This window comes from Dermochelys coriacea, chromosome 24 (genome assembly GCF_009764565.3).
Source record: "Dermochelys coriacea isolate rDerCor1 chromosome 24, rDerCor1.pri.v4, whole genome shotgun sequence".
Classification (NCBI taxonomy): Eukaryota; Metazoa; Chordata; order Testudines; family Dermochelyidae; genus Dermochelys; species Dermochelys coriacea.
Genome location: NC_050091.1, coordinates 9,723,458 through 9,746,179, shown reverse-complemented (window position 1 = coordinate 9,746,179; position 22,722 = coordinate 9,723,458). Strand labels below are relative to the sequence as shown.

The 22,722-nt window shown below is 58.6% G+C and overlaps 1 protein-coding gene across 1 annotated transcript in view; it reads right to left on the bottom strand.

The window, feature by feature from the left end:
- LOC119847680 (sodium/potassium-transporting ATPase subunit alpha-2) overlaps positions 1–22,722 on the bottom strand; it is a 33,611-nt gene that overhangs the window by 6,725 nt on the left and 4,164 nt on the right. The window contains exons 2-15 of the mRNA XM_038382632.2: positions 16,063–16,167; positions 13,565–13,624; positions 12,455–12,658; positions 11,253–11,366; positions 9,638–9,772; positions 8,574–8,691; positions 7,476–7,744; positions 7,110–7,308; positions 4,649–4,758; positions 2,794–2,928; positions 1,840–2,029; positions 1,468–1,643; positions 750–886; positions 520–670 (exon numbers count right to left, since the gene is read on the bottom strand). Of these exons, the coding sequence (XP_038238560.1) occupies positions 520–670; positions 750–886; positions 1,468–1,643; positions 1,840–2,029; positions 2,794–2,928; positions 4,649–4,758; positions 7,110–7,308; positions 7,476–7,744; positions 8,574–8,691; positions 9,638–9,772; positions 11,253–11,366; positions 12,455–12,658; positions 13,565–13,624; positions 16,063–16,167 (2,103 nt within the window). The remainder of the gene's footprint in view (positions 1–519; positions 671–749; positions 887–1,467; positions 1,644–1,839; positions 2,030–2,793; positions 2,929–4,648; positions 4,759–7,109; positions 7,309–7,475; positions 7,745–8,573; positions 8,692–9,637; positions 9,773–11,252; positions 11,367–12,454; positions 12,659–13,564; positions 13,625–16,062; positions 16,168–22,722) is intronic.

The following is a 22,722-nucleotide window of genomic DNA, read 5'->3' as shown; positions in this document are numbered from 1 at the left end:
GTTCTATTCCCAGCTCTGGGAGTGGAGTGGGGTCTAGTGGCTAGAGCAATTACTCCCCTTTTATGTCCTTGGGGTTCTGTGCTAGGGAAGGGGGTGGCCCTAGTGGACATGGCTCTGAGCTTGCCAGTTAGGAGCTGGACTGCACAGCGACCATCTGGAGGAGAGTGGAGCTGCCCAGATGGCACCGAGCCTTCGTGCCAGCTGGGTGCGGCTCAACCCATGGACACACGAATGCTGTGGTATCCATGGCAATTCTCCTGGGGGTCACTAACCCACAGTGCCCGGCTCTATTAAAAGCAGGGCAGGGTGGCAAGTTTCGGAAGGGCAGGGACTTTTCCCCACCTGGCTGCGCTGGCCAGCCAGCCGTTCAGAGTGACCCAGGCTGAAAGCCGTCCCCGGGGGCGTGCAGCCTGGGGGCACTGGCCTAGGCCTCCCCAGTGGGGCAGGTGTGTGGGTCAGGCTGGCCAGCAGGGGGCAGCCTGAGTGCTCAGGGATCCCGCACAGGGCACTGGCTCTCACCTGTCTCTGGCAGCCCTCCACGATGATGAGCTTCTGCTGGGGGGAGGTGCGGGCAAAGACAATTTCCGTGTGGTTCTTGAGGATCTCATCCAGCTGCTCCCCCGTCATGTCCTTGAGGTCAGAGCCGTGCACCACACAGGCCTTGGCTTCCCTGTAGAGTGAGAGCAGCGTCAGGGCTGGCCAGCTCCCCACAGCCTGGATGGGGGCCCTGGGAGCCAGGGCCAGCCTACCTGGGGTTGACTTGGCTAACAGGGATGTTGAGCCGGGCTGCAATGTCCTCCACCGTCTCGTTGCCCTCGGAGATGATGCCCACACCCTTGGCAATGGCCTTGGCGGTGATGGGGTGGTCACCGGTCACCATGATCACCTGGGGATGGAGCCACGCAGCGGTCAAGACATGGACACTAATGTGCAGGGCCCAGTGCCATGGCAATGGAGTTGGGAGCCAGGATTCCTGGGTTCGGTTCTCAGCTCTGGGAGGAGTAGGGACTAGTGGTAAGAGCAGAACAGTTGGGAGCCAGGACTCCTGGGTTTGGTTCCCAGCTCTGGGAGGGGAGCAAGTTCTAGTTCTTAGACTGGGGATGGTAGCTGGAAACAGGACTCCTAATCACAGCGGGCAGTGGGGTCTAGTGGTTTAAGTAGTGGTCTGGGAGCCAGTACTGGGAGAAGTGGTTAGAGCACTGGCTGGGAGTCAGGACTCCTAGATGTAGTGGGGAGTGTGGTCTAGTGGTTAAAGTAGGAGCCAGTGGGTTCTGCTCCTGACAATGCAGTGTCTGGGCCAAGGCATCATGCCTGCTGGGTTTCCCACAGGGTCCCTGGCTTTGCATCCAGCACGGCAGCAAGCCAAGCTGGCTGTCTGCATGGCCCCACCTGTGTGAGCTGCTCTGCCCCCAGCCTGGAGTATGGGCTCGCCTGACCGGGCAATGAATCTCTGCCTAAAGGCCTTACCTTAATCCCTGCGCTCCGGCACTTGCCCACAGCATCAGGCACAGCTGCCCGGGGCGGGTCGATCATGGACATGAGCCCCACGAAGCACAGGCCGGTGGTGGGGAAGTTGATCTCATCTGCATCAAATTTGAACCCTCGGGGAAACTTGTCCTGGGGCAGATGGAGGTGGCAGAAGCCTGGGAGAGCCGAGAGCGCCAGCGTGAGCCACAGCCAGACACCCCTGCCAACCCCGTGCACCATCATCCCTGCCCTGTTGTTACTCCCAATCTCCCCTGCACACACACACACGCATGCATGGTGTTCGCTTTTTCACAATCTCCCCCCGTGTACTCCTCCAGCCTTCCCCTCCCCACAGTGCCCGGGTGCCCTCACCCAGCACTCGCTCCCCCAGCCCGCCCAGCTCGAGGTAGGCGTTCTGGAAGGCATCTCTCATCTCCTCGTCCAGGGGCAGTTCCTGGCCCTGCGCCAGGATGGTGGAGCAGCGATCCAGGATGCGCTCCGGCGCGCCCTTCATCACCAGCAAGTAGCCCCCGGGGTTGTCCTCGCGCTCGTGGATGGAGAGCTGGAAACAAGGGGGAGCCAGCTAGGGGGAGCCATGCTGGGAAGACAGGGCTTGCCTCCCTCTAGCGCTGTGCCCCGCAAGGGGCCGAGTCACCTGTCACTCCCCGCATGGCCGCCCCAGGACCTTTTCTTCTGTCTTTCTAGGTCCTCCCATCCTTTTGCCTCCAACTCACCTCCTCTCCTCCGCATCCCATCCCAGTGTCACTCCTCCCCCCACCTCTGCCCCGGGCTACTCTCCCTGCACACACAGCCTGAGCAGGCCTGGGGCTCCCTTCCTTCCTCCAGTTCCTCCTGGCCCTGTGTCTGGGGGCTCAGCAGGCTTTGGCTGGGAGCTGGTCTCTGGCCAGAGTGCAGCCTCTTGTCTATGCCCAACTATTAGCCATGGGGACTGAATCTGCTGAATGAATGTTGGCAACAGCCAAGCTCAGCTGGCTCAGCTGGGGATGGAGATGCTGAGGGACTGGGGGGCTGGGAGCCGAGTGGCCAGCACCCCACTGCGCAGCTGGGGGCTGAGGATGCTGTGGGGCTGGGAGCCGAGTGGCCAGCACCCCCACTGCATGGCTCCTCCAAGGGGCACAACTTTCCCATAGGCCCATTGCATTCCGACACTTATCCCCAATGCCATCTCCAAGCCACAGCCTGATTCTCTCCCAGTCGCACACTGACCCCCCCCCCCACAACCCTACGTCTGTTCCTGATCTGTGCCCACATCAACGCAGCTTGTGCCCCTCTGAGCCCTGGAGCCATGCCCCAGCCCCAGCCCACCTGGTACTTGTTGGTAGAGTTGAAGGGAATCTCTGTCACTTTGGGGTTCTTGTCCCGCATCTTCTTGACGGAGCCGCAGGAGAGCTGGATGCACTTGAGCAGGGCTGACTCAGAGGCGTCGCCCGCTGTGTCCCGCTGCAGAGGGGAGAGGGGCCGTCAGTGCAGGGCAAAGGCAGCCCAGAGGGGGCACAGCTGGGCAGACTGGTGGGGTGAAGGGATGAGAGGTGCGTCTGGGGTTATGGCCAATGGGAGGGCAGTCATGACCATGGCCAATGGATGGGGTCGGGTAGTGGAGCCCTGGCCAAGAGGGGGGAAGGTGTGGCTGGGGTCACAGCAAATAGGAGGGGAGGCAGGGTGAGGCCATGACCAATGGAAGTGGAGGCATGGCAGAGGCCAATGGATGTGGAAGTGGGGGAAGGCTATGGCCAAAGTGTGCAGAGGTTGGGTGGGGCCATGGCCAGTGACACGGGAGGTATGGCTGTGGCCAATTGATGGTGTGGGGTAGGGGCACTGGCCAAAGGGAGGGGAGGCATGGCTGTGGCCTGTGGCTGCAGAGAAAGGGCGAGGCTATGGCCAATGGGTGAGGAGGCAAGGTGGGGCCATAGTCAATGTGGGGTGGGGGAGGCGTGGCTGGGGAAATGGGTCCCTGCCAATGGGAGGGGAGGTGTGGCTGGGTGATGGCCAGTAGGAGGGGGGTACTGCTGTGTGGCCATGATCAATGGGAGGGGAGGTGTAGCATGTACCACACTATAACAAAGTTTGGGGACATCTGATCTAAACCATGGGGTACTGGACACTGTAGGAAACCTATGGGCCCAGTGCTCTGATCCAGGTGCCAGGGACACTGGTCTACATGGGTCTCATCCAACACAGCAGGGGGATAATGGGCTAGGTGGCTTCATGGCTCTGATGCTGGGTGGCAGAGTCAGGGACTTGTGGGGACACAGGCCACAGCTCTGTCCTGCTGAGGCAAAGATGGGGTTATCGTCTACCTGGGCATTGCTCTGGTCTGGCATGGCTGGTGGATGGGCCATGGGGCTTGCAGGGCATTGCTCTGGTCTGGCATGGCTGGTGGATGGGCTATGGGGCTTGCTGGGCATTGCTCTGGTCTGGCATGGCTGGCAGATGAGCTATGGGGCTCACTGGGCATTGCTGTGGTCTGGAGTGGCTGGCAGATGGGCTATGGGGCTCACTGAGCATTGCTGTGGTCTGGAGTGGCTGGCAGATGGGCTATGGGGCTCACTGAGCATTGCTCTGGTCTGGCACGGCTGGCAGATGGGCCGTGGGGTTCGGTGGGTATTAGTCTAATCTGGCGCAGCTGGCGAACGGGCTATGGGGCTCGATGGGCATTGCTCTGAGGCTGACAATCCTGTGGAGGCAGGGAACAACCCAGTCACGTGCTATGGGTCAGACTGAACAGCCCCTGGCTCTGGGATCCAGCCCTAGGAAAGCACGCTCCCATGGGATGCTCTCTCCCCAGGCTGGCCCTGTGTGCTCTGAGGCCAGCTCCCATGCCGGGGGTCCGGGCGGGACAGAGCTCTGGCAGCGTGGCAGAGGCCCGGGGCTGTCCAGGCCCCCTGGGCATTCTGAGCCCATCTGGCTGTGGCCAGATGGCTGGGGCTGTGGGATGCCAAGATCCCATCTCAGTGCAGCTCCTCACGGCCCCCTCCTCGTGCTCACGTGGTGCCCCAGGCAGGGATCAGAGCAGCGTGAAGGATGTGGGGGGACAGGGGGAGACCTTCAGAGCCCATATCCCCTGGGAGTTCTGGTGCACTCAGCACCGGGACCCATCTCACTTTTGGGAGCCGTGCAGGGAGCCCGGGAGTGAGGGGTGCGGTCCGGGAACCCAGCTTGCCTTGGAGATGGAGACGTTCTCTTGGCCTGGCTTGAAGACGGCTCGATTGCACAGGCCGGCGATGCGGGCCAGGGCTGCCCAGGTGGGCGAGCGCTTATCAAAGGTCGCACCTGGAAGGAGACACACCAGCCAGCCACATGACCCCACCTTAACCCCCGACCATAGGACTGGAGCCGCGAGCCGAGCCCTAGTGCCTGATTGCAGCATTGTCATGTACAGTGCCCCCTGCTGGCCGAGGCTGGAGTAGTCAGGGACTCCCCCCACAGCCAATGCTCCTGCCCCGCCCCCTACGCCATCCCCTGCCAGGAGAGGCCGGGATGGGATAGCCAGGATCTTTCCTACAATCTCTAATCCAGCAGAGCCTGCTCCTGGGAGGTACCCAGGTCTCCAAACCAGAGCTGCCCGAAGTCAGGTCCCATGGGATCGAACCCAGACAGAGGCAAACAAGGGAAAGAAGAGCCAGGAATTCGGGAGAGGAACATGGAACACGGATGCTGTGTGCAAGGGCTTGTCACATCCATCCTGCAGGCACTGCCATGCTACCATCTGCCCAGGGCACACTCTGGGGCTCAACACAGCTGACCCTGCAGTGCCACAGGTGCCCCCCTGTACCCCCACCTCAGCCCTGCTCTGAAGCAGCACCGGGGTTAGACAGACGCAGGTTGGGGGAGGCAAGGATGGCTGGGGCAGGGAGATGCACAAGATGATGAGTTAGGGGTGCAGGTAGCCAGAGTGGAGGTGGTGGCAGGGGGCATGGATGGGGTGGCAGGAGGCACAGGGGGCATGGGTGTAGGGTACAGGCAGCCATGGCACGTGGGTGGTGATGACAGGGGGCGAGGGCACAGGTGAGGGGACAGTGCTGGGGGGTGAGCATGGGTGGAGATGGGGGGTGCAGGCAGTGGTGGTAGTGGGGGGCATGGGAAGAGATGAAGGGGGTAAGGTCACACAATGGGGGTGTTGTGTGAGAGGATAGGTGGAGTTGGCATGGGGCATGGGTAGGGATGGGGGGTGAGGGCACTCACAGGGGGGAGTTTGATGAAGTGGGAATATTTTGTAATATTTGTATGAGTCCTGTTTGTGCCTCAGTTTCCCCTCTATGCTGCATTGTTACCCAGTGTGTGGAGACAGACAGTTTGCTCTCAGGGCAGGCTAAGGCTATGTCTACACTTCACACCTTACAGCTGCACCACTGTAAGATCTCCCGTGTAGCTGCTCTGTGCCAACGGGAGAGAGCTCTCCTGCCGGCATAATTAAACCACCCCCAAGGAGCAGCAGGAGCTATGGCTGTCCACACTGGTGCTTTTGTCAGTGAAACTTACGGCCAGTGGTGTGGTTTTTTTCACACCCCGACTGACAAAAGTTTTACCAGCAAAGTGCTAGTGTCAACTTAGACTTAGGTGGCGGTGATAGTGGCAGGGGTACGAGCAGGGGTGTGGGTGGTGGTGGCAGTCCCAGGGGTGCGGGCAGTGGTGGTGATAGTGGCAGGGGTGCGGGCGGGGTGTGGGCGGGGATGGCAGTCCCAGGGGTGTGGGCAGTGGTGGTGATAGTGGCAGGGGTGCGGGCAGGGGTGTGGGCGGTGGTAGCAGTCCCAGGGGTGCAGGAAGTGGTGGTGAAAGTGGCAGGGGTGCAGGCGGGGCGTGGGCAGTAGTGGCAGTCCCAGGGGTGCAGGCAGTGGTGGTGATAGTGGCAGGAGTGCGGGCGGGGATGTGGGTGGTGGTGGCAGTCCCAGGGGTGCGGGCAGCAGTGGTAATGGAAGGGGTGCGGGCGGGGATGGCAGTCCCAGGGGTGTGGGCAGTGGTGGTGATAGTGGCAGGGGTGCAGGCAGGGGTGTGGGTGGTGGTGGCAGTCCCAGGGGTACAGGCAGTGGTGGTGATAGTGGCAGGAGTGCAGGCGGGGATGTGGGTGGTGGTGGCAGTCCCAGGGGTGCGGGCAGAGGTGGTAATGGAAGGGGTGCGGGCGGGGATGGCAATCCCAGGGGTGTGGGCAGTGGTGGTGATAGTGGCAGGGGTGCGGGCAGGGGTGTGGGCGGTGGTAGCAGTCCCAGGGGTGCAGGCAATGGTGGTGAAAGTGGCAGGGGTGCAGGCGGCGCGTGGGCAGTAATGGCAGTCCCAGGGGTGCAGGCAGTGGTGGTGATAGCGGCAGGGGTGTAGGCGGGGTGTGGCATTGGTGGCAGTCACAGGGGTGCAGGCAGTGGTGGTGATAGCGGCAGGGGTGCGGGTGGGGTGTGGGTGGTGGTGGCAGTCCCAGGGGTGCAGGCAGTGGTGGTAGTGGCAGGCAGAAGGACACAATGGTGTGGGGGGAGCATGAGTGGCGGAGGTGGGGGTGTGGGCAGGGACGCCAGGGTGGTGATGGCACTGGTGGAGGGGAAGGGGGTGGTGGAGCGGTGATGGCACAGATGGCAGGGGGCACAGGTAGAGGGGGCAGGGGGAGCAGGTGGCAGGTAGCAGCGACGGTCTCTCACCAGACTGGTCCTCGGTGGTGTCAGCCTCGTGGATCTGGTTGTCGAACCACATGTGGGCGACCGTCATGCGGTTCTGGGTGAGGGTGCCCGTCTTGTCGGAGCAGATGGTGGAGGTGGAGCCCAGCGTCTCCACCGCCTCCAGGTTCTTCACCAGGCAGTTCTTGCGCGCCATGCGCTTGGCGGTGAGGGTCAGACACACCTGTGGGCCAGGGGAGCGGGGGTGGGGGGTCAGAGCAGGCGAGGGTGGGGCAGGATTTGCACCCGGAACTGCCAGTGTGGTCAGATCGCCCTGCACTGGCTGTGCCCGAGGGGCCTGGCCAGACACCCCGCCCCGCCCTTGGGCAGTGCAGGAGCGGAACCTGTTACCGTGACGGTTGCCAGGAGCCCCTCCGGGACGTTGGCGACGATGATGCCGATGAGGAAGATGACGGCCTCCAGCCAGGTGTAGCCGAGGATGAGGGAGAGGATGAAGAAGGAGAGGCCCAGGAAGACGGCCACCCCGGTGATGAGCTGGATGAAGTGCTCGATCTCCATGGCGATGGGGGTGCGGCCCACCTCCAGCCCCGATGCCAGCGAGGCGATGCGGCCCATCACTGTGCGGTCCCCGGTCGATATGACGATGCCCCGGGCAGAGCCTAGTGCAGTGGTGGGGGAGAGGGGACAGGTATTTCAAGTACTTCTCTGGGGAAGGCTGGAAATGGGGTGAGGGGTTCAGGGCTGGGAGGGGGCTCAGGAGGAACTGAGGATTGAGGGACCCCAACAATGATGCAACTCCCGCATGCACCGCTTGACTGGGCCCTGGGTAGCCTCTCAGCCTTGGACCATGAGCCTTTGTACCTCCAGGGATCCACTCGAACCCTGCCTGGTGGCTATTCTGTGAAATGAGCTTGTGGGGGTCTCAGCCCATCCCACCAGGCTGGCCCCTTGTTTTCAGCATCAGGACTGGACGAAGCCCCTCACTCTTAGTAGGGAAGCGCGTGCCATCCATTGGGTGGGTGATGGGTCTGGCAGGGGTTGAGGCCTGGCTTGTCTCTAGGGTTAGGCCCTTCTCAGAGCAACGGGCCCCCCAGCCTCCAGGGCTCTTGGTTCAGCACAGCATTCCCTGTGGCCCGTCTCTCAGCACAGCGGTCTGTGTGTCATGGCCAGACCTTCCTGGCATCACGGCCCAGTCGCCTGCCCGGGCACTCTCCCGGGCACTGCCTCTGCAATTTTGGGGTTAGGCTGCCCTGGGGGTAATAACCCCTTTTATTAATAACCCCACAGTCTGGCCATTTCAACTGCCCTTTGCTCAGTCCCCCCCCCCGCCCCACCAATTCCTCATCACCCCCACCCCCCACAAAGCACACTGATTTCAGGGCTCCATAACCACTGCAGGCTCAGTGCCAGGGGGCACATGGGGCAGCCCTGCTGATCCAGGGCCAAGCCCTAAATTGAGCGGACGGGGTGGCCCACTCCCCTCTTCACCTTCCACGCAGTTAGTGGAGAAGAAGCAGATGTTGCGGGTCTCCAGGGGGTTCTCGTGGGTGAACTCGGGGGAGCGGGTCTGCGGCTCCGACTCGCCCGTCAGGGAGGAGTTATCTACCTGCCGAGGCAACGGAGGCCGGTCAGGGGCCTCGGGGCCCAAAAGAGACAGAGATGGGAGGAACAGACAGACAACAAGGGGGCAATCTGCCCCAGTCATTATCAGTCCCCTGCCCCGTCACTGGCATCAGCCTATAAGCCCCAATTCTGCCCGAATAGACAGCTGGACAAGCCCCCCCTGCTCTTGGGACTCCCATGTCCCACCCTTCTAGTGCCCCCCATCCTCAGCACCAGTTCCCAAGGGGCCCTCTGCATAGACCATGGGCTGCTGGCAGGTTCCCTCATCCCTCGCAGCTCACTGCGGGCACCTGGCAGCTGCACTGCTGGAGGGGGGCGGGGGAGAATGTGGACACTCAAGCTTGGGGATGGAAGGGGGGAGGGGTTCAGCAGCTGGTATGGGGAGGGTTGGATTCGGGGTGCTTATCATCCTGGGGCAGAGGAGACGTTAGGGCCCTTATCAGGGCAGGCTGGGGGGTTTCCGAGGGTGCCAAGGGTTGGGCTGGCAGTGCTGCTCCCTCAAGGGGCTGGCCATGCTGCAGCCGGGCATACAGGGACAGCACAGCCTCTACTTTCAACCCATCCCTGCAGGGGAGCCCTGGATTCACATGGGACCTGGAGATTATGCCGGGCCGAGACCTTGCAACCTCCCCCTAGGCTGTCCTGACACAGCCTGCTGCCCGTGGGGTGTGCCGCAATGGCCCCTCCAAGAAGGCAGACACCAATATCACCCTATATGGCCCTGTGGGTAGATCTCATAGAGCCACGAGAGCAGCAAGGCCTCTTTAGCCTTTTCGTGTAAGATTGACAAAGCAGGGTCCATCTGTCCAGCTGGCCTGTTAGTTCACAAAGCTAAACAGAGCAGCACTGGCTGCCCTATAGCCAGCCATGCCTCCCTCTAGCCTATGGCGCCCCCACACCAGCCCGGGGCACAGTCCCGCCATCCTCACCTTGCAGCCATGGGAGGAGATGATGCGCAGATCGGCAGGGACCCGGTCTCCCCCCTTCACCTCCACCAGGTCTCCCACCACCACGTTCTCAGCGTTGATCTGGATCTTCTCACCCTCCCGGATCACTAGGGCTTGCTGTCCAACGCAACCAGAAGGAGAGGTAAAGGCAAGAGAAGGTAAAGGCAAAAGATGCACCTGGCTCCCGCACCTCTGAAACCTCCTGTAACGCACCAGCCTGATGCGCACCCCTGACCCCCATCTGACCTGATGGGTCCCAGCCCCTCATGGGAGAGCCCTGCAGAATGGTCCTGCCAGCAGAAGCTGTGAGCAAAGCTGCAAGTGCATGTGGTTTACCTTGCGCCGGCGTGTCCTGAGCCCACCCCCACCCTTACCCAGGGCTTGGCCTGCTGCTGGGCTCGGGTGAAACTCCCAGTGGAGTTCTGGACTCACAGTGTGTGTCGGGGGGGTCACAGTTGCGCCCCCTTTTCCAGTCAGCAGAGGGAAGTGCTGCCCACCCACCACTACAGCTGCTCCTCTGTCCCCACCACCCCTAGCGCTCAGCAATCAGCTCCATTAGGATCTTCTCTCTCTGGGCTGGGAACGCCTGCCTTGCGGGCTCTCCTGCTGCCAGCCAGGCAAGGCATGGCACCGGCCTGATTCTGATCTCTCTCCACTTCAGTGGGGTGACTCTGCCAGCGGCAGAGGGGGATCCCAGCCTATCAATGCAGCGTTTTAGAGACTGGCTGGAAGGAGGAAGCACGGAGGCCTGAGAGGTTGGGACAAAATCAAAAGCTGAGCACGGTTGCGTCCAAACTCAGAAATGGCCCCGTGTCTGCGCTGCCAGCTCAGGGAGGAGGTGGATCCCCCAGACTGGCTCAGGGACCCCTGGAGACCCTCCAGCTCTGTATTCTCCTCTCCCATCACTCAGCGATGGCCTGGGATATTTCTGCAACAACAGCTCTTGCAACACCCCTGGAATCTGGGAACTCTGGGTCTAAAGACATCTGCTGCTACTGAGCTAAAAGGCCATTTCCACATGGCTGTTGCAGGCTCATCAACTCCTATTCGTGGCCCGGCCACCACTAGAGGGAGCCAGGGAACTACACTGGCTGGGTTACCCGCTGCAGGGGACCAGCCGAGATCTTAACACCCTGAAACTGGACTTGGATCCATGTTTCCCAAATGGACCAAAACCCCAGACCCTGCCCCAATCCTTTACAGGTGTCCCCAATCCAGATTCCACTTGTGCTGCTTGGGTCTGTCTCTCCCGCCAAAGAGGTTTAGGATCAAAAGGGAGGCTAAGAGGGGAAAATTCTTCCCTCTACTGGATGGAATCAGAACTGCTTGGCTGTGTGTCATAGGTCCTATATTTCTAGCAGTCAGTGAGGATCCTCCTCTAGCTCAGGAGGCTGGGCCTTAGGGGCAGGAAGACCCAGGTTCTATCCTCCATGAAGTGGGCACTCCTAGGTAGCTGTGGGTTTGTTGCAATCAATGTTTTGTAGCTTGGCCATGACCCTTCCAGCCTGAGTTGCCTTTATTCAGATGGTCAGTCTCCTCCGTTTCCATGTCATGTGGTGCCAGCAGGGTGCAGAGGATGGGAGAGAGGGGCTCCTACCTGTGGTACCATGTTTTTGAAGGAATCCATAATCTTGGAGCTCTTGGCCTCCTGATAGTAGGAGAAGCAGCCAGTGACTATGACCACAGCAGCTAACACCACGCCCAGGTACAGCTGGGGAGAGAAGGAGACTGTTCAGACATAGGGGATTCCTTCACCCACTGCCACAATGCAGCCACCCCTGGGGAGGGACACGTCAGCTGCTTAACAGACGCACAGTGATGTTGCCCAGCAGTTTAGGACAGGAAGTGACAAATATCTGACCCTGTGAGGGGAAGTAGGTAATTACTGGAGATGGAGTTTGGCCAGGCTAACACCCTGACTGAGATGAAAAGTTGGTTCCTTAATGAATGCAAGTAGCTGGGACTTGGGCTGGTGTCTCATCCCAAAGGCGAGGCCCTGGCCACTATGCTCAGTACTGGCTCCATAGGGAGAACACCACCTACTGGGCCACCCTCATCGTTCCCTGCAGCACAATGCCCCCTAGCACTGCACAGGAGCAGTGGGGCTAGCCCTGAGAGTGAAGGGAGGGCACCCCCTCCGGAGCTCCCTCCTTGTTCACTGCAGCACTTGCTGGTCTCCCGTGCGAGTGGGACGGCTGCGGAGGCAGAGCTGCCACGTGTGTTACTATAGCTCTTATTTAGGAAACAGGCCTGAGTTATTTTGGAACGTGCCTTCAGTGCCGGGGGACAGTGAACCGTTCCTCACCCATCCCCCAATGCTGGGAGTGTCCAGGTGGGACCAGTTCACCCCGGCTCTGCCTGCCTTGGCCAGGAGACGCTGCTCACTTGGTCTGGGTTGAGTTTGGTGAATCAAAGCCCAGAGCTGACCGAACGGATGAGACCCATGGAGCCTGCGCCCAGGCCAGGTTCTCAGAAATCTCTGGGAGGCTGGGATGAGACTCTAAGGCCCTGTGATGCAAAACCTGGTCACACCCCTTGGGTAAGACCAAGCCCCCCATCAAGTTCAGGCCAGACAGAGGGTCCCCCCTGAATCCCCCACCACCACCACCGCAGCGTTAGGGGAAGGACAGAAGCAGGGGAGTTTCAGTGAGGTTCCATTCAGAGGTTTGTTCAACCCCCAGAAACTCCAGGTGTGGGGTGGAGAATCCAGCTGAACCCAGCTCTGGGACGCAGGCCAGAATGACTTGGTTTCCCCCCCCCCCCCGCCCCGTCTGATCTGCCCTGGGTCGTGTGGCTCACGTTGTCGTTGGCTGGCTCATCCTCCATCACAGCCTGGATGCTGTAGGCCAGGAAGCAGAGGATGGCGCCGATCCACAGCAGGATGGAGAAGCCCCCGAAGAGCTGGCGGCAGAACTTGACCCACTCAGGGGTGGTCGGGGGGGGCGTTAGGGCATTGGGGCCATCCTGCGCCAGGATCTCAGCTGCGCGGGTGTTGGTCAGACCCTGCCCGGGAAGAGGAGGTTCAGAGGGATGGCAGGGGAGCGAAGGAGTGACACAGAACCCAGAGGAACGACAAAAGGGGGGGGAAGGGACAGAGAGAAAGAGGCAGTAACGTGCTACCAAGATTCAAAGCACCCAAAGGCCGGAGGACCCCCCGTATCCCCGGCATTTCATACTGTTGGCCCCTCCCCACAGGACCCAGTGCACTCAGCAGCTGGAGAAGGGAACGGAGCCGCTACCCAAGACTCCCTCCCCTGCATCACAGAGCCCTGGGGGGGCAGTTCTCCTGAATCCCACGCTGCCCGGTGCAGGCAGGCTTGGGGGCCGGGGGTCCCAGAGAGAAGCCCCGCCCCCACCCTGCCAAACGGCTCATACTGCAGGGGAAGGGGCTTCATCTTCCCCAGGGGCCTGCTTCTGAGTGGGGAATCCCTCCCCCAGTGGGGCTTCTAGGGGGACCCTTCACTAGTTCTAAGCACCAGGTGAATGGAGTGGCCTGGACATTGCCCGGAACCTGCACCCCAGGAGCCTGGGAATCAGGGCCCAGACCAAGCTGACCCCACCCTAAGGGAGGGGTGAGGGCAAATTCTCCAAGATCTGCCAGGGGGTTGAGGTCAGATGGCGGGGTGGGGGGGAGGGGGGGAAGCAGAGGGTACCTGCGATGGCTGATGCTGCAGCAATTGTCATCAGGCAGTGGTGTAGGGCAGGATGGCAGCGCAGCCTGGAAACTGGAAGGCAGGGAGCGAGGAGTGATGGGGAGGAGGGTGAGTGAGGGGTGGAGGGAGAGGGGAGGAGGGATGAGAGGGGAGGGGACAACAGGGGAGTGGAGGGTGATGGGGCGGGTGAGTGGTGGGGGAGAGGGCAGTGTGAGGGAGGGGCACCAACCCCAGACACTGACATGTCCTGACTTACCCTGGACAGATCCACCTGGTATTTCCTGCCCAGTTCATCCAGAGACAGCTTGTGATCGTCCTGCCGGGGGAGAGATGGGGGAAGGTCACAGTCAGACTAGCAAGAGAGCTGAATGGCCTGGGAACAGAACCAGCTCCAAAGGGCCAGTCTGGCAGAGCACTGGCTCATCAGGGCCTGCTGTCCATGACTTCCTGGGGTGAGGCTGGCACCCGAAGCCACTGGGGCAGAGAGACCCCAGCCACCCACAGTATACAGGGAAAGCAGATTTGGAGTGTAAGAGACACTGTCCATCTATGGTACCCACCCTTTATCCACCCACCCTCCTGCACCATCTGTCCATCTATCCAGCCAGCCATCTGCACCATCCATAGGATCATAGAATAGAATCATAGAACTGCAAGGGACCTCAAGAGGTCACCCAGTCCAGTGCCCTGCGCTCATGGCAGGACTAAGTATTATCTAGACCATCCCTGACAGGTGTTTATTTAACCTGCTCTTAAAAATCTCCAATGATGGTAATTCCACCACCTCCCGGGGCAATTTATTCCTGTGCTTAACCACCCTGAGAGTTAGGAAGTTTTTCCTAATGTCCAACCTAAACCGCCCTTGCTGCAATTTAAGCCCATTGCTTCTTGTCCTATCCGCAGAGGTTAAGAAGAACAATTTTTCTCCCTCCTCCTTGTAACAACCTTTTACATACTTGAAAACTGTTCTCATGTCCCCTCTCAGTCTTCTCTTTTCCAGACTCAACAACCCAATTTTTTCAATCTTCCCTCCTAGATCATGTTTTCTAGATCTTTCATCATTTTGTTGCTCTTCTCTGGACTTTGTCCACCGCTTTCCTGAAATGTGGCACCCAGAAATGGACACAATATTCCAGTTGAGGCCCAATCGGCATGGAGTAGAGTGGAAAAATTACTTCTCGGTTTTGATTTACAACACTCCTATACAGCCCAGAATGATGTTTGCTTTTGTTGCACCAGTGTTACACTGTTGACTCATATTTAGCTTGTGATCTACTATGACCCCCAGATCCCTTTCTGCAGTACTCCTAGGCAGTCATTTCCCATTTTGCATATGTGCAACTGATTGTTCCTTCCTAAATGGTGTACTTTGGATTTGTCCTTACTGAATTCATCCTATTTACTTCAGACCATTTCTCCAATTTGTCCAGATCATTTTGAATTTTAATCCTATCCTCCAAAGCACTCGCAACCCCTCCCAGCTTAGTATCATCTGCAGACTTTATAAGTGTACTCTGTATGCCATTATCTAAATCATTGATGAAGATATTGAACAGAATCGGACCCAGAACTGATCCCTGCGGGACCCTTCTCAATATGCCCTTCCAGTATGACTGTGAACCACTAATAACTACTCTCTGGGAATGGTTTTTCAACCAGTTACGCACCCACCTTATAGTAGCTCCATCTAGGTTGTATTTCCCTAGTTTGTTTATGAGGTCATGCGAGACAGTATCAAAAGCCTCACTAAAGTCAAGATATACCACGTCTACCGCTTCCCCCCATCCACAAGGCTTGTTACCCTGTCAAAGAAAGTTATCAGGTTGGTTTGACACAATTTGTTCTTGACAAACCCATGCTGACTGTTACCTTATTATCTTCTTGGTGTTTGCAAATTGATTGCTTAATTATTTGTTCCATTATCTTTCCAGGTACTGAAGTTAAACTGACTGGTCTATGATTCCGCGGGTTGTCCTTATTCCCCTTTTTATAGATGGACACTAGATTTGCCCTTTCCCAGTCCTCTAGAATCTCTCCCATCTTCCATGACTTTTCAAAGCTAATCGCTAATGGCTCCGATATCTCCTCAGTCAGCTTCTTGAGTATTCTAGGATGTATTTCATCAGGCCCTGGTGACTTGAAGACGTCTAACTTGTCTAAGTAATTTTTAACTTGTTCTTTCCCTATTTTAGCCTCTGATGCTATCTCATTTTCACTGGCATTCACTATGTTAAATGTCCAATCACTACTAGCCTTTTCACTAGCCTCAGTGAAAACTGAAACAAAAAAGTCATTAAACACTTCTGCCATTTCCACATTTTCTGTTATTGTTTTTTCACCCTCATTGAGTATCAGGCCTACCCTGTCCTTGGTCTTCCTCTTGCTTCTTATTTATTTGTAGAATCTATCCACCCATCCATCCACCCACCCACCTGCACCATCCATCCATCCATCCATCCATCCATCCATCCACCTACACCATCCATCTATCCAGCAGCCAGCCATCTGCACTATCCATCCATCCATCCTTCCACGCACTATTTCTGTCTCCTACTGCCTGCGTGTCTGATGCTAGGTGCTAATCACAGGGGTGATCAGCGAGATCTAGCAAGGATGGGGGGAAGCAACCTCACAGCCACATAAGCTTGGGGGAGTGACCTGCCTTGGCGGGAAACACAGGTCAAGTGCCCTCCCACACCAGGCATTGGCAGCCCGGCCCCCAAGCAGTATTCATAGGATGGAGCGGATCCTTACCAGGTTCACCTCCTTCTTCAGCTCATCCAACTCCTTCTCCTTCTGCTTCTTCTTGCCACCACCATTCTCGGAGGTGGTTGCCGCCGGCGAATACTCCCTCCCAACCTGCCAGGGGAGGGGTGGGGAAGAAAGAGGGGTAGTGTTACCTCAGTGGACAGGGCACCCCAGATGCCACACAGACTCACGGGGAGCAGAGAGACGCAGGGAGGAGGGGCATCACAACCCATGGCAGCCACGCGGCACGAAGGTCATGATCAGGCATGGGAGCTCAGGACTGTCTCAGCTGTGGCCACCCCCTAGTGGGCGAGGGGGTGCCAGTCTGTATTTCAGGAGCCCAGGAGCGGGGGGCCCTGACCCCTAACCTTTGGAGAAGTTTGGATGCCCACTGGGCCCATCCCCACTGCTGGTGGAGCCAAAGTCTGATCTTTGGTGATGCTCAGATCCAGAACTGGGTCAGAGCATCCCCCTGGCAGAAGGCACTGGGTGGCAAGTGGGAATGAGCTCAGTGCAGACAGATCCCCCTCCCTGCCCCCCGCCAGGTCCTCAGCCAGGACTTCAGAGCAACCAACACAGAAGAGAACCTAGCTCTGGCCACCTTGCAGCTCAGGACAGCCCAAGTGTCCTGTCCCTGGGATGCTCTGGGCCTCAGACAAAACCTAGGCAGGTGTCCAAGGAGCAGCTTCTCCTGCAGCAGGGCTGAGAGATTCCTGGTTTCTCTCCCCCACGCTTGCTGTGGCAGGTCAGGCCTGGGGGAGACGAGACTCATGAGTGGACGAGGGGGGTCATGTTCCCCTCCCCATCCCAAGCCTGGCTGCAAGAGATCAGAAAAGCGGGAGCACAGCCAGGAACAGTAGAATGGATGTTTCCTTGGGCTGCCCTGTCTGTGGGTCTCTCTGCACCTCTCATCTTACACTTAGATTGGAAGCTGTTTGGGGCAGGGACTGTCTCTTTGTTCTGTGTTTGTACAGTGCCTAGTGCCATGGGGTCCCGGTGCATGGGTGGGGTGCTGAGGTGCTACCGTAATACACCTAATAAATAATGTGCAGTGCCTAGCACAATGGGGTCCTGGTCTGTGACTGGGGCTCTGACACACTACTGTAATACACCTAATAAATAACATACAGCACCTGGCACCATGGGGTCCCAGTGCATGGGTGGAACACTGAGGCACTACCGTAATACAACTAATAAATAACGTACAGCACCTAGCACCATGGGGTCCCGGTGCAAGGGTGGCGTTCTGAGGCGCTACCATAATACAGACAATGACTGATCATAAGCATTGAGTGCTGGTGAAGGACACCGGTTTGACAGGCCCGGAGAGGAGGCTCCTTGTAAACCAGAGCAGGAGCAGCCCAGGCAGGGCCAACTCCCCCCAACCCCCAACCATCCCATCATGGTGCTTCACCCATGGAGAAGGGACCAAGTCTGTATAGCCCGCTAACTCCACGGCCTCTCCGCCAATCAGGATCGGGGGGGAGGCGGTGCCGCCCCAACACACTGGGCTAAGACCTGCCAACTCATTTCACAGTTCAGACCATGATGCAGCTGATTGATTCGGGTGTCTAGAATGCTGCTGGACACAGGTGTCTCTGCTTCAGCCCCAGCACTCAGCAACCCCCACAGCAAAGAGCCCCGAGCATCCCTCCCCAAAGGCCCGTGTGGGGAGGCTCTGTGAGCGCCTGGATCCCAGGCCCATGCCTGCCTCCAGGCCCAGAGGTTTAGCTACCATGGGGCTGGCTAGCAGCTCAATCTACCCCCAGCTGTGGGCCCAGAACACAAGCGGGGAGGTGGGTTCAAAGAGCCACTAACAATCTAGAGGTACAAGGCTCCTTTCCCCAGGCCCAGCTGCCCTCCCAGTCCGAGGCCAGGCTAGGGCCAGGAGCCCAGTGGGAAAAGGCTTCTGTCCTGTTGTCCAGCCCCTTACAGTCCCCTGAATTAGAGCTGGGGGGCTGCATTATAACCAATGCCCTAGGGGTAAATGGCTCCTCATCACCTTTGCTCTCCACAAGCCAGCCAGTCCTGCCCCAGGACCAGACTGGAACCAGTGCCCCCAGAGGGGAAAAATACAGCCCACAAAATACACCCTTAAAGGGACACTGAGGATCAGCATTGGCCTGATGCCAGCTCTGGGATTGCAGCATTTCTGCCTTGCGCCCAATGCCATGGGCCACTGGCCTTCCCCATGGAACAACCAGACGGGGTGGGGCAGGAGTGGGGTGCAGGAATGGATTACACCACAAACCCCTCCTCCCCCACTGCTGACCCACAGTGGGGTCTGTGGTGCTCAGCTGGGGCGGGGGAGATGCTGGATCTTTGCTGCGGTCTCCAGTTTGAGATGGGGCCTGGCATTGCCCTACGGCCTCTTGGACCGATATCCCAAGAATGGCCAGTGACAACACCCGCCTGCATGCCGGCAGTTGGCAAGGAGCCCAGCGCAGGAGCTGGGGCATCTCCCCTGCCAGGGGGGAAGCAGTTGCTCCAAACACGCTTTCGAAAGAGCCTGCTGGGTTCCCCAACCGATAGTATTGAAGAGCCCGAGGGCAGGGATGCCAGCTGGTGGTACAGTCTGATGTGGGGCCCAGGACACCAATCAGGAGGGGCTGGCTGGAGACCGGCAGGAGAGAGTTTGGAGAGAAGCTACAAAAAGGGCTAGAGGAAATGAGCAGTTATGTTGGTTAAGCAGTGTGGCCTAGTGGGATTTGTGACACCTGGGTTCTGCTCCTGGCTCTGCTGCTATTTAGCCACTATTCTGAGCTTGTACAGCACCTTGCGCAAGGGGACCCCATTTTTGGTTGGTCCCTCCCCGTGCCTTAGTTTCCCCACATGGGACAAATGATCCTGACCTTCCACTATAAAGCGCTTTGAGATCTATGCCTGAAAAACACGCTAACAGGCTCATTACTTACCCCGGGCATCAGAAGGGCAGCACGGGGGAGCTGAGCAGACATCTGGGGGCTCGAGTGGTCGGGTGATGAAGCCCCAGGCTCAGCAGCCAGCCTGCCTGTCCCAGGTTCTCTGGCCAATGGGAGTCTGGGAGGGAGGGGTGCTGGGAAGTTCACACTGACAGAGACTCGGACAGAATTTACGGCTGTTGGCTTCTTCTGCACACCTGAGCCTCAGGCCCGAGGAAGGTCTTGGGAGTCAGATCTGCTCTGGAGGCAGGGGCTGGTCTCCGGCAGGCCAGGGACACACTGACTTGACCCCCAGCGCTCAAACTGAGCTGAGCTGAGATTCAGAACTTTGGGCAACTCCCTCCCTCATGCAGGGCTTGTGGCTAAAGCCTGGGGCTGGGACGTGGGCCAGACTCCTGGGTACTCCTCTGAGCTCTGCCACTGACCTGCAAGTCACTTTCATTCTCTGTGCCTCAGTTTCCCCCTCTGCAAAGTGGGGATGATCCTGACGCCCCTCCCAGGGGCGTCAGGCTCAGCTCGCGCATGAGTGTGAAGTGCTTTAAGATCCTCCGAGGGACGGGCAAAAGATCATGGCCCTGTGGATGACGACATTCCCAGTGCCCCTGCCCCCAGTCTGCCCCCCCCCAGAGTCTGGTGCTCTGACGATGGCGGACTGCTTCTGATCCATGCAGGAGCCCCAGGGCCAGAATGTCAGGAGAGAGGCTATTCCTATCCCAGCATTCCCATGCGCAGCGGTCACAGGCAGTGGTGGGAATCACATCAGGATTCCTGCTCTCGGGAGCTTCCTGCCCCAGTTTGTGAGCCCAGCGTCCCGGAGAGCTTGGGGAGGCAGCTGGTGTTTGGGAACCGAACTCAAGCCCCAAAAGTTCCAATGTTCACTCTGCAATAACCAAACAACACATGGGGGAGGGGGAGCTGGGACCTCTAGCTGTCCTGCCAATGCTGCCCTGGCATAGACAGCGCTGTGCCCTGCATGCTATGCCAGTGACTTCACCCTCCCCAGGGACGCTCTGCCAAAGCAGGGACACTGAATTCCCCTGGTTCCTGCTGCTTTGGGCTGGTGGCTGCTCCTGAGGGGGTTCTGGGATTCATTACTGCGGGTCCCCGGGAAGCGGGGCTGGGGTTGCTTGAGGGGAGACTGGCAAGTCCTGGGATGATTCCCCTGGCCCTCCCCGCGCCGGTGGGGCATCAGGGAGCCTAGCGGGGCAGGGGCCCCCATGGGCAATGTCGAAGACGGGGACTCAAGCGCGCAGCTTGTGTGAGCGGGGCCAGGCAGCTGGAAAAGCAGTGTTTATTCAAAGGCAGAAAATAAAGAGGATCTCGGCTCTGTGCTGTCATGGAAAAGTCCCCCCAGTGCCAAGAACAACTGCTGAGAGCAAAGGGTCAAGTTACATCAGGGGGTGGGGGAGGGGTGGGAGTAGGATGGGGGGAAGGGAGGGAGGCATTGAAACTGTTAGGTACCCTTAAAGCAGCCACAATTTGGGGAGAGTCCTGGACAAGGCCAGCTTGCCAACTGCAACTCCCCATGTAGCATTATGGTACATTTCCAGAGCATGTCTCTCTGCCCCCAGCCACGACTACGGGGTGCATTCTGCACAGCCCGAGCTATGATTTGGGGGTGCCCTCTTCACAGGCCCCGCTGGTTTCTGCTCCAGGCTCTGGGCCTCTCCCTTTCCCCTGTATCAACAGAAAAGGAAGACTTTTCCCCGGGGATGGGGGCACTGGCTCCAGCTCCAGCATGCCGGGCTCCCTCTCCTCCGGCTCCACTCCTGGGAACTGCCTGTAACAGAGTGAGAGTGAAGGGGACAGGTGCAGGCCCAGGGGGATCTGCTGCAGCGCAGTGAGAGCCAACCATTTCAAAGGCAACCCCAGTCCAGACCCCCATCCCCAAAGCTAGGCCATGAGCCTGGGTCTGGGTCAGCAGGCTCCTTAAGAAGACGGGATAGGAGGCTGGAGTGCACCCTCTTAAAGGAGTCTCAGATTTGCCACTCCAGATCACACCCCCTGGCCCATCTAACCCAGCAGTCCCCTGCTCTGGATCAGGCCACCTGGCCCCTCTGCCCACTGTCTAGTAGCCCACTTTCCTCCACATATGAACAGGCCATTGGCTCATACATGTAGTAGCCCGGCGTCAGCAGCTGTCAAGATACAACTTTCCTCCCCAACATCCCTCCTCCCCCTACACCTGGCCACGTAGGCAATGCGAGAGCCTTCCTGACCCCTGCAGCTCCCCACCCTGCAGCATGAGAGTCGGTCGCCCCACCCTTGGCCCCCTTTGCATTTTACAAACATATCTCCTGCCCTTTTTGGCTCCGCCCACGTGGGTGGCCCCGGTAGCCCCGTTATGGCACTGTTTGGTGCTGCCAGTCCAGGCAGAATCTCACAGTCTTGGGACACAGCGGGTCCCCAGGGTGACTTGATCAGTTTTGCAGCCCAGACAGGGGCCGTGTTTGACTGGATCCTATTTGACTTGGTGAGGCAGATCCAATTAGGGAATGATTTCCTGGGGTTTATGACCAGGGCAGCAAGGAGCTGGCTCCCCGCACCCACCCTAGGGCGATGCCAGAGGGTGCTGGTCTGGAAGGGAAGTCATGTCTGTCTCCAGAGACCGGAGGAGAGTCTGAGCCAAAAGCCCCCTGCAGGAAGAAAGAGAGCAAGGAAGAAAGCGTCTCTCAGGCCATGAATGGGGAAGGGAGAATAGAGCCTCCTTTCTGCTCCATATAAAGGGCTGAATAGTCCTGGCACTTCCCAGGCACTTCCCAGGGTTCATGAGTCCTGCCTGTGGTTTCCATGGCTCTTCGGGATCCTTCGCTGTGCGGAGAGGAGATAGTTAAGGAGCAGTCTCTTCTGTTTGACCACCCCTTGCTCCCAGCAAAGATCCCAAAGCACCTTCCAGGATCTGCTCCCCCAGCTGCTGAAACGCAGCCCCCCTCTGGGGTAGATGCAGCAGCCAAGCGGAACAGAACCCTATGCCCATCTGTGTGTGGGCAAGGCCGCCAGGGTTATGGCCTCTTGCCATAAGCTGCCTTGGGTCTTTAATGACCACGGTTAGGTGAACATTACTTAAAGACGGCACTTACAGCCAACCACCCCTGCCATCAATAGCACCACCTCCTAAGCAGCTAGCATGGACCTTGTCCTGCTTTGTGGGCTCTGGACTGGGGGCAGAAAAGCCCCCCAAAGCTGGTCTAGTATAGGTGGAAGCCCCTATCTTTCAATCGTAGAGGCTGGATTACCATGATATGGTACAGCTGATATATCTCTGGGAATATCACCCCGCCCCCCCTTGTCCCAGCTCTGTGCCCCCTTCCTCACAACCTCCAAGTGCCAAATGATGCCCTATAGAGGGACTGTCGAGCAGCAGGAGTAGACCTGGCAGAACGAGCCTCTGCCTATAGTCAGTAGCACAGGTGAGTTAAATGCTTTGGGCCCTATCCTGAGCTCCTCATGTCCCCCACCCCCGAGTCTCTCACTGGGCGCACCCACAGGATCAGAGCCATTACAGCAGTTTCGCTCCTTCAGCCAGCCATGCTTATGGGGCTGCAGTTCTGATCCCGAACACTAGAGGGGGGCCCAGAGCTCCAGGCTGGGATTTACATGGGGCCAATGGCCTGGAAGAATATTATAGGTCCTAGACCCCCACACACTGCCCCAGCTGTGCCTTGCCTTTTCCAGGTGACTGGGTGGGGCAGAGACCTATACAGGGAGTCGCTGGGGGCCAGATGAGAAGCTGTAAAACCCCAAC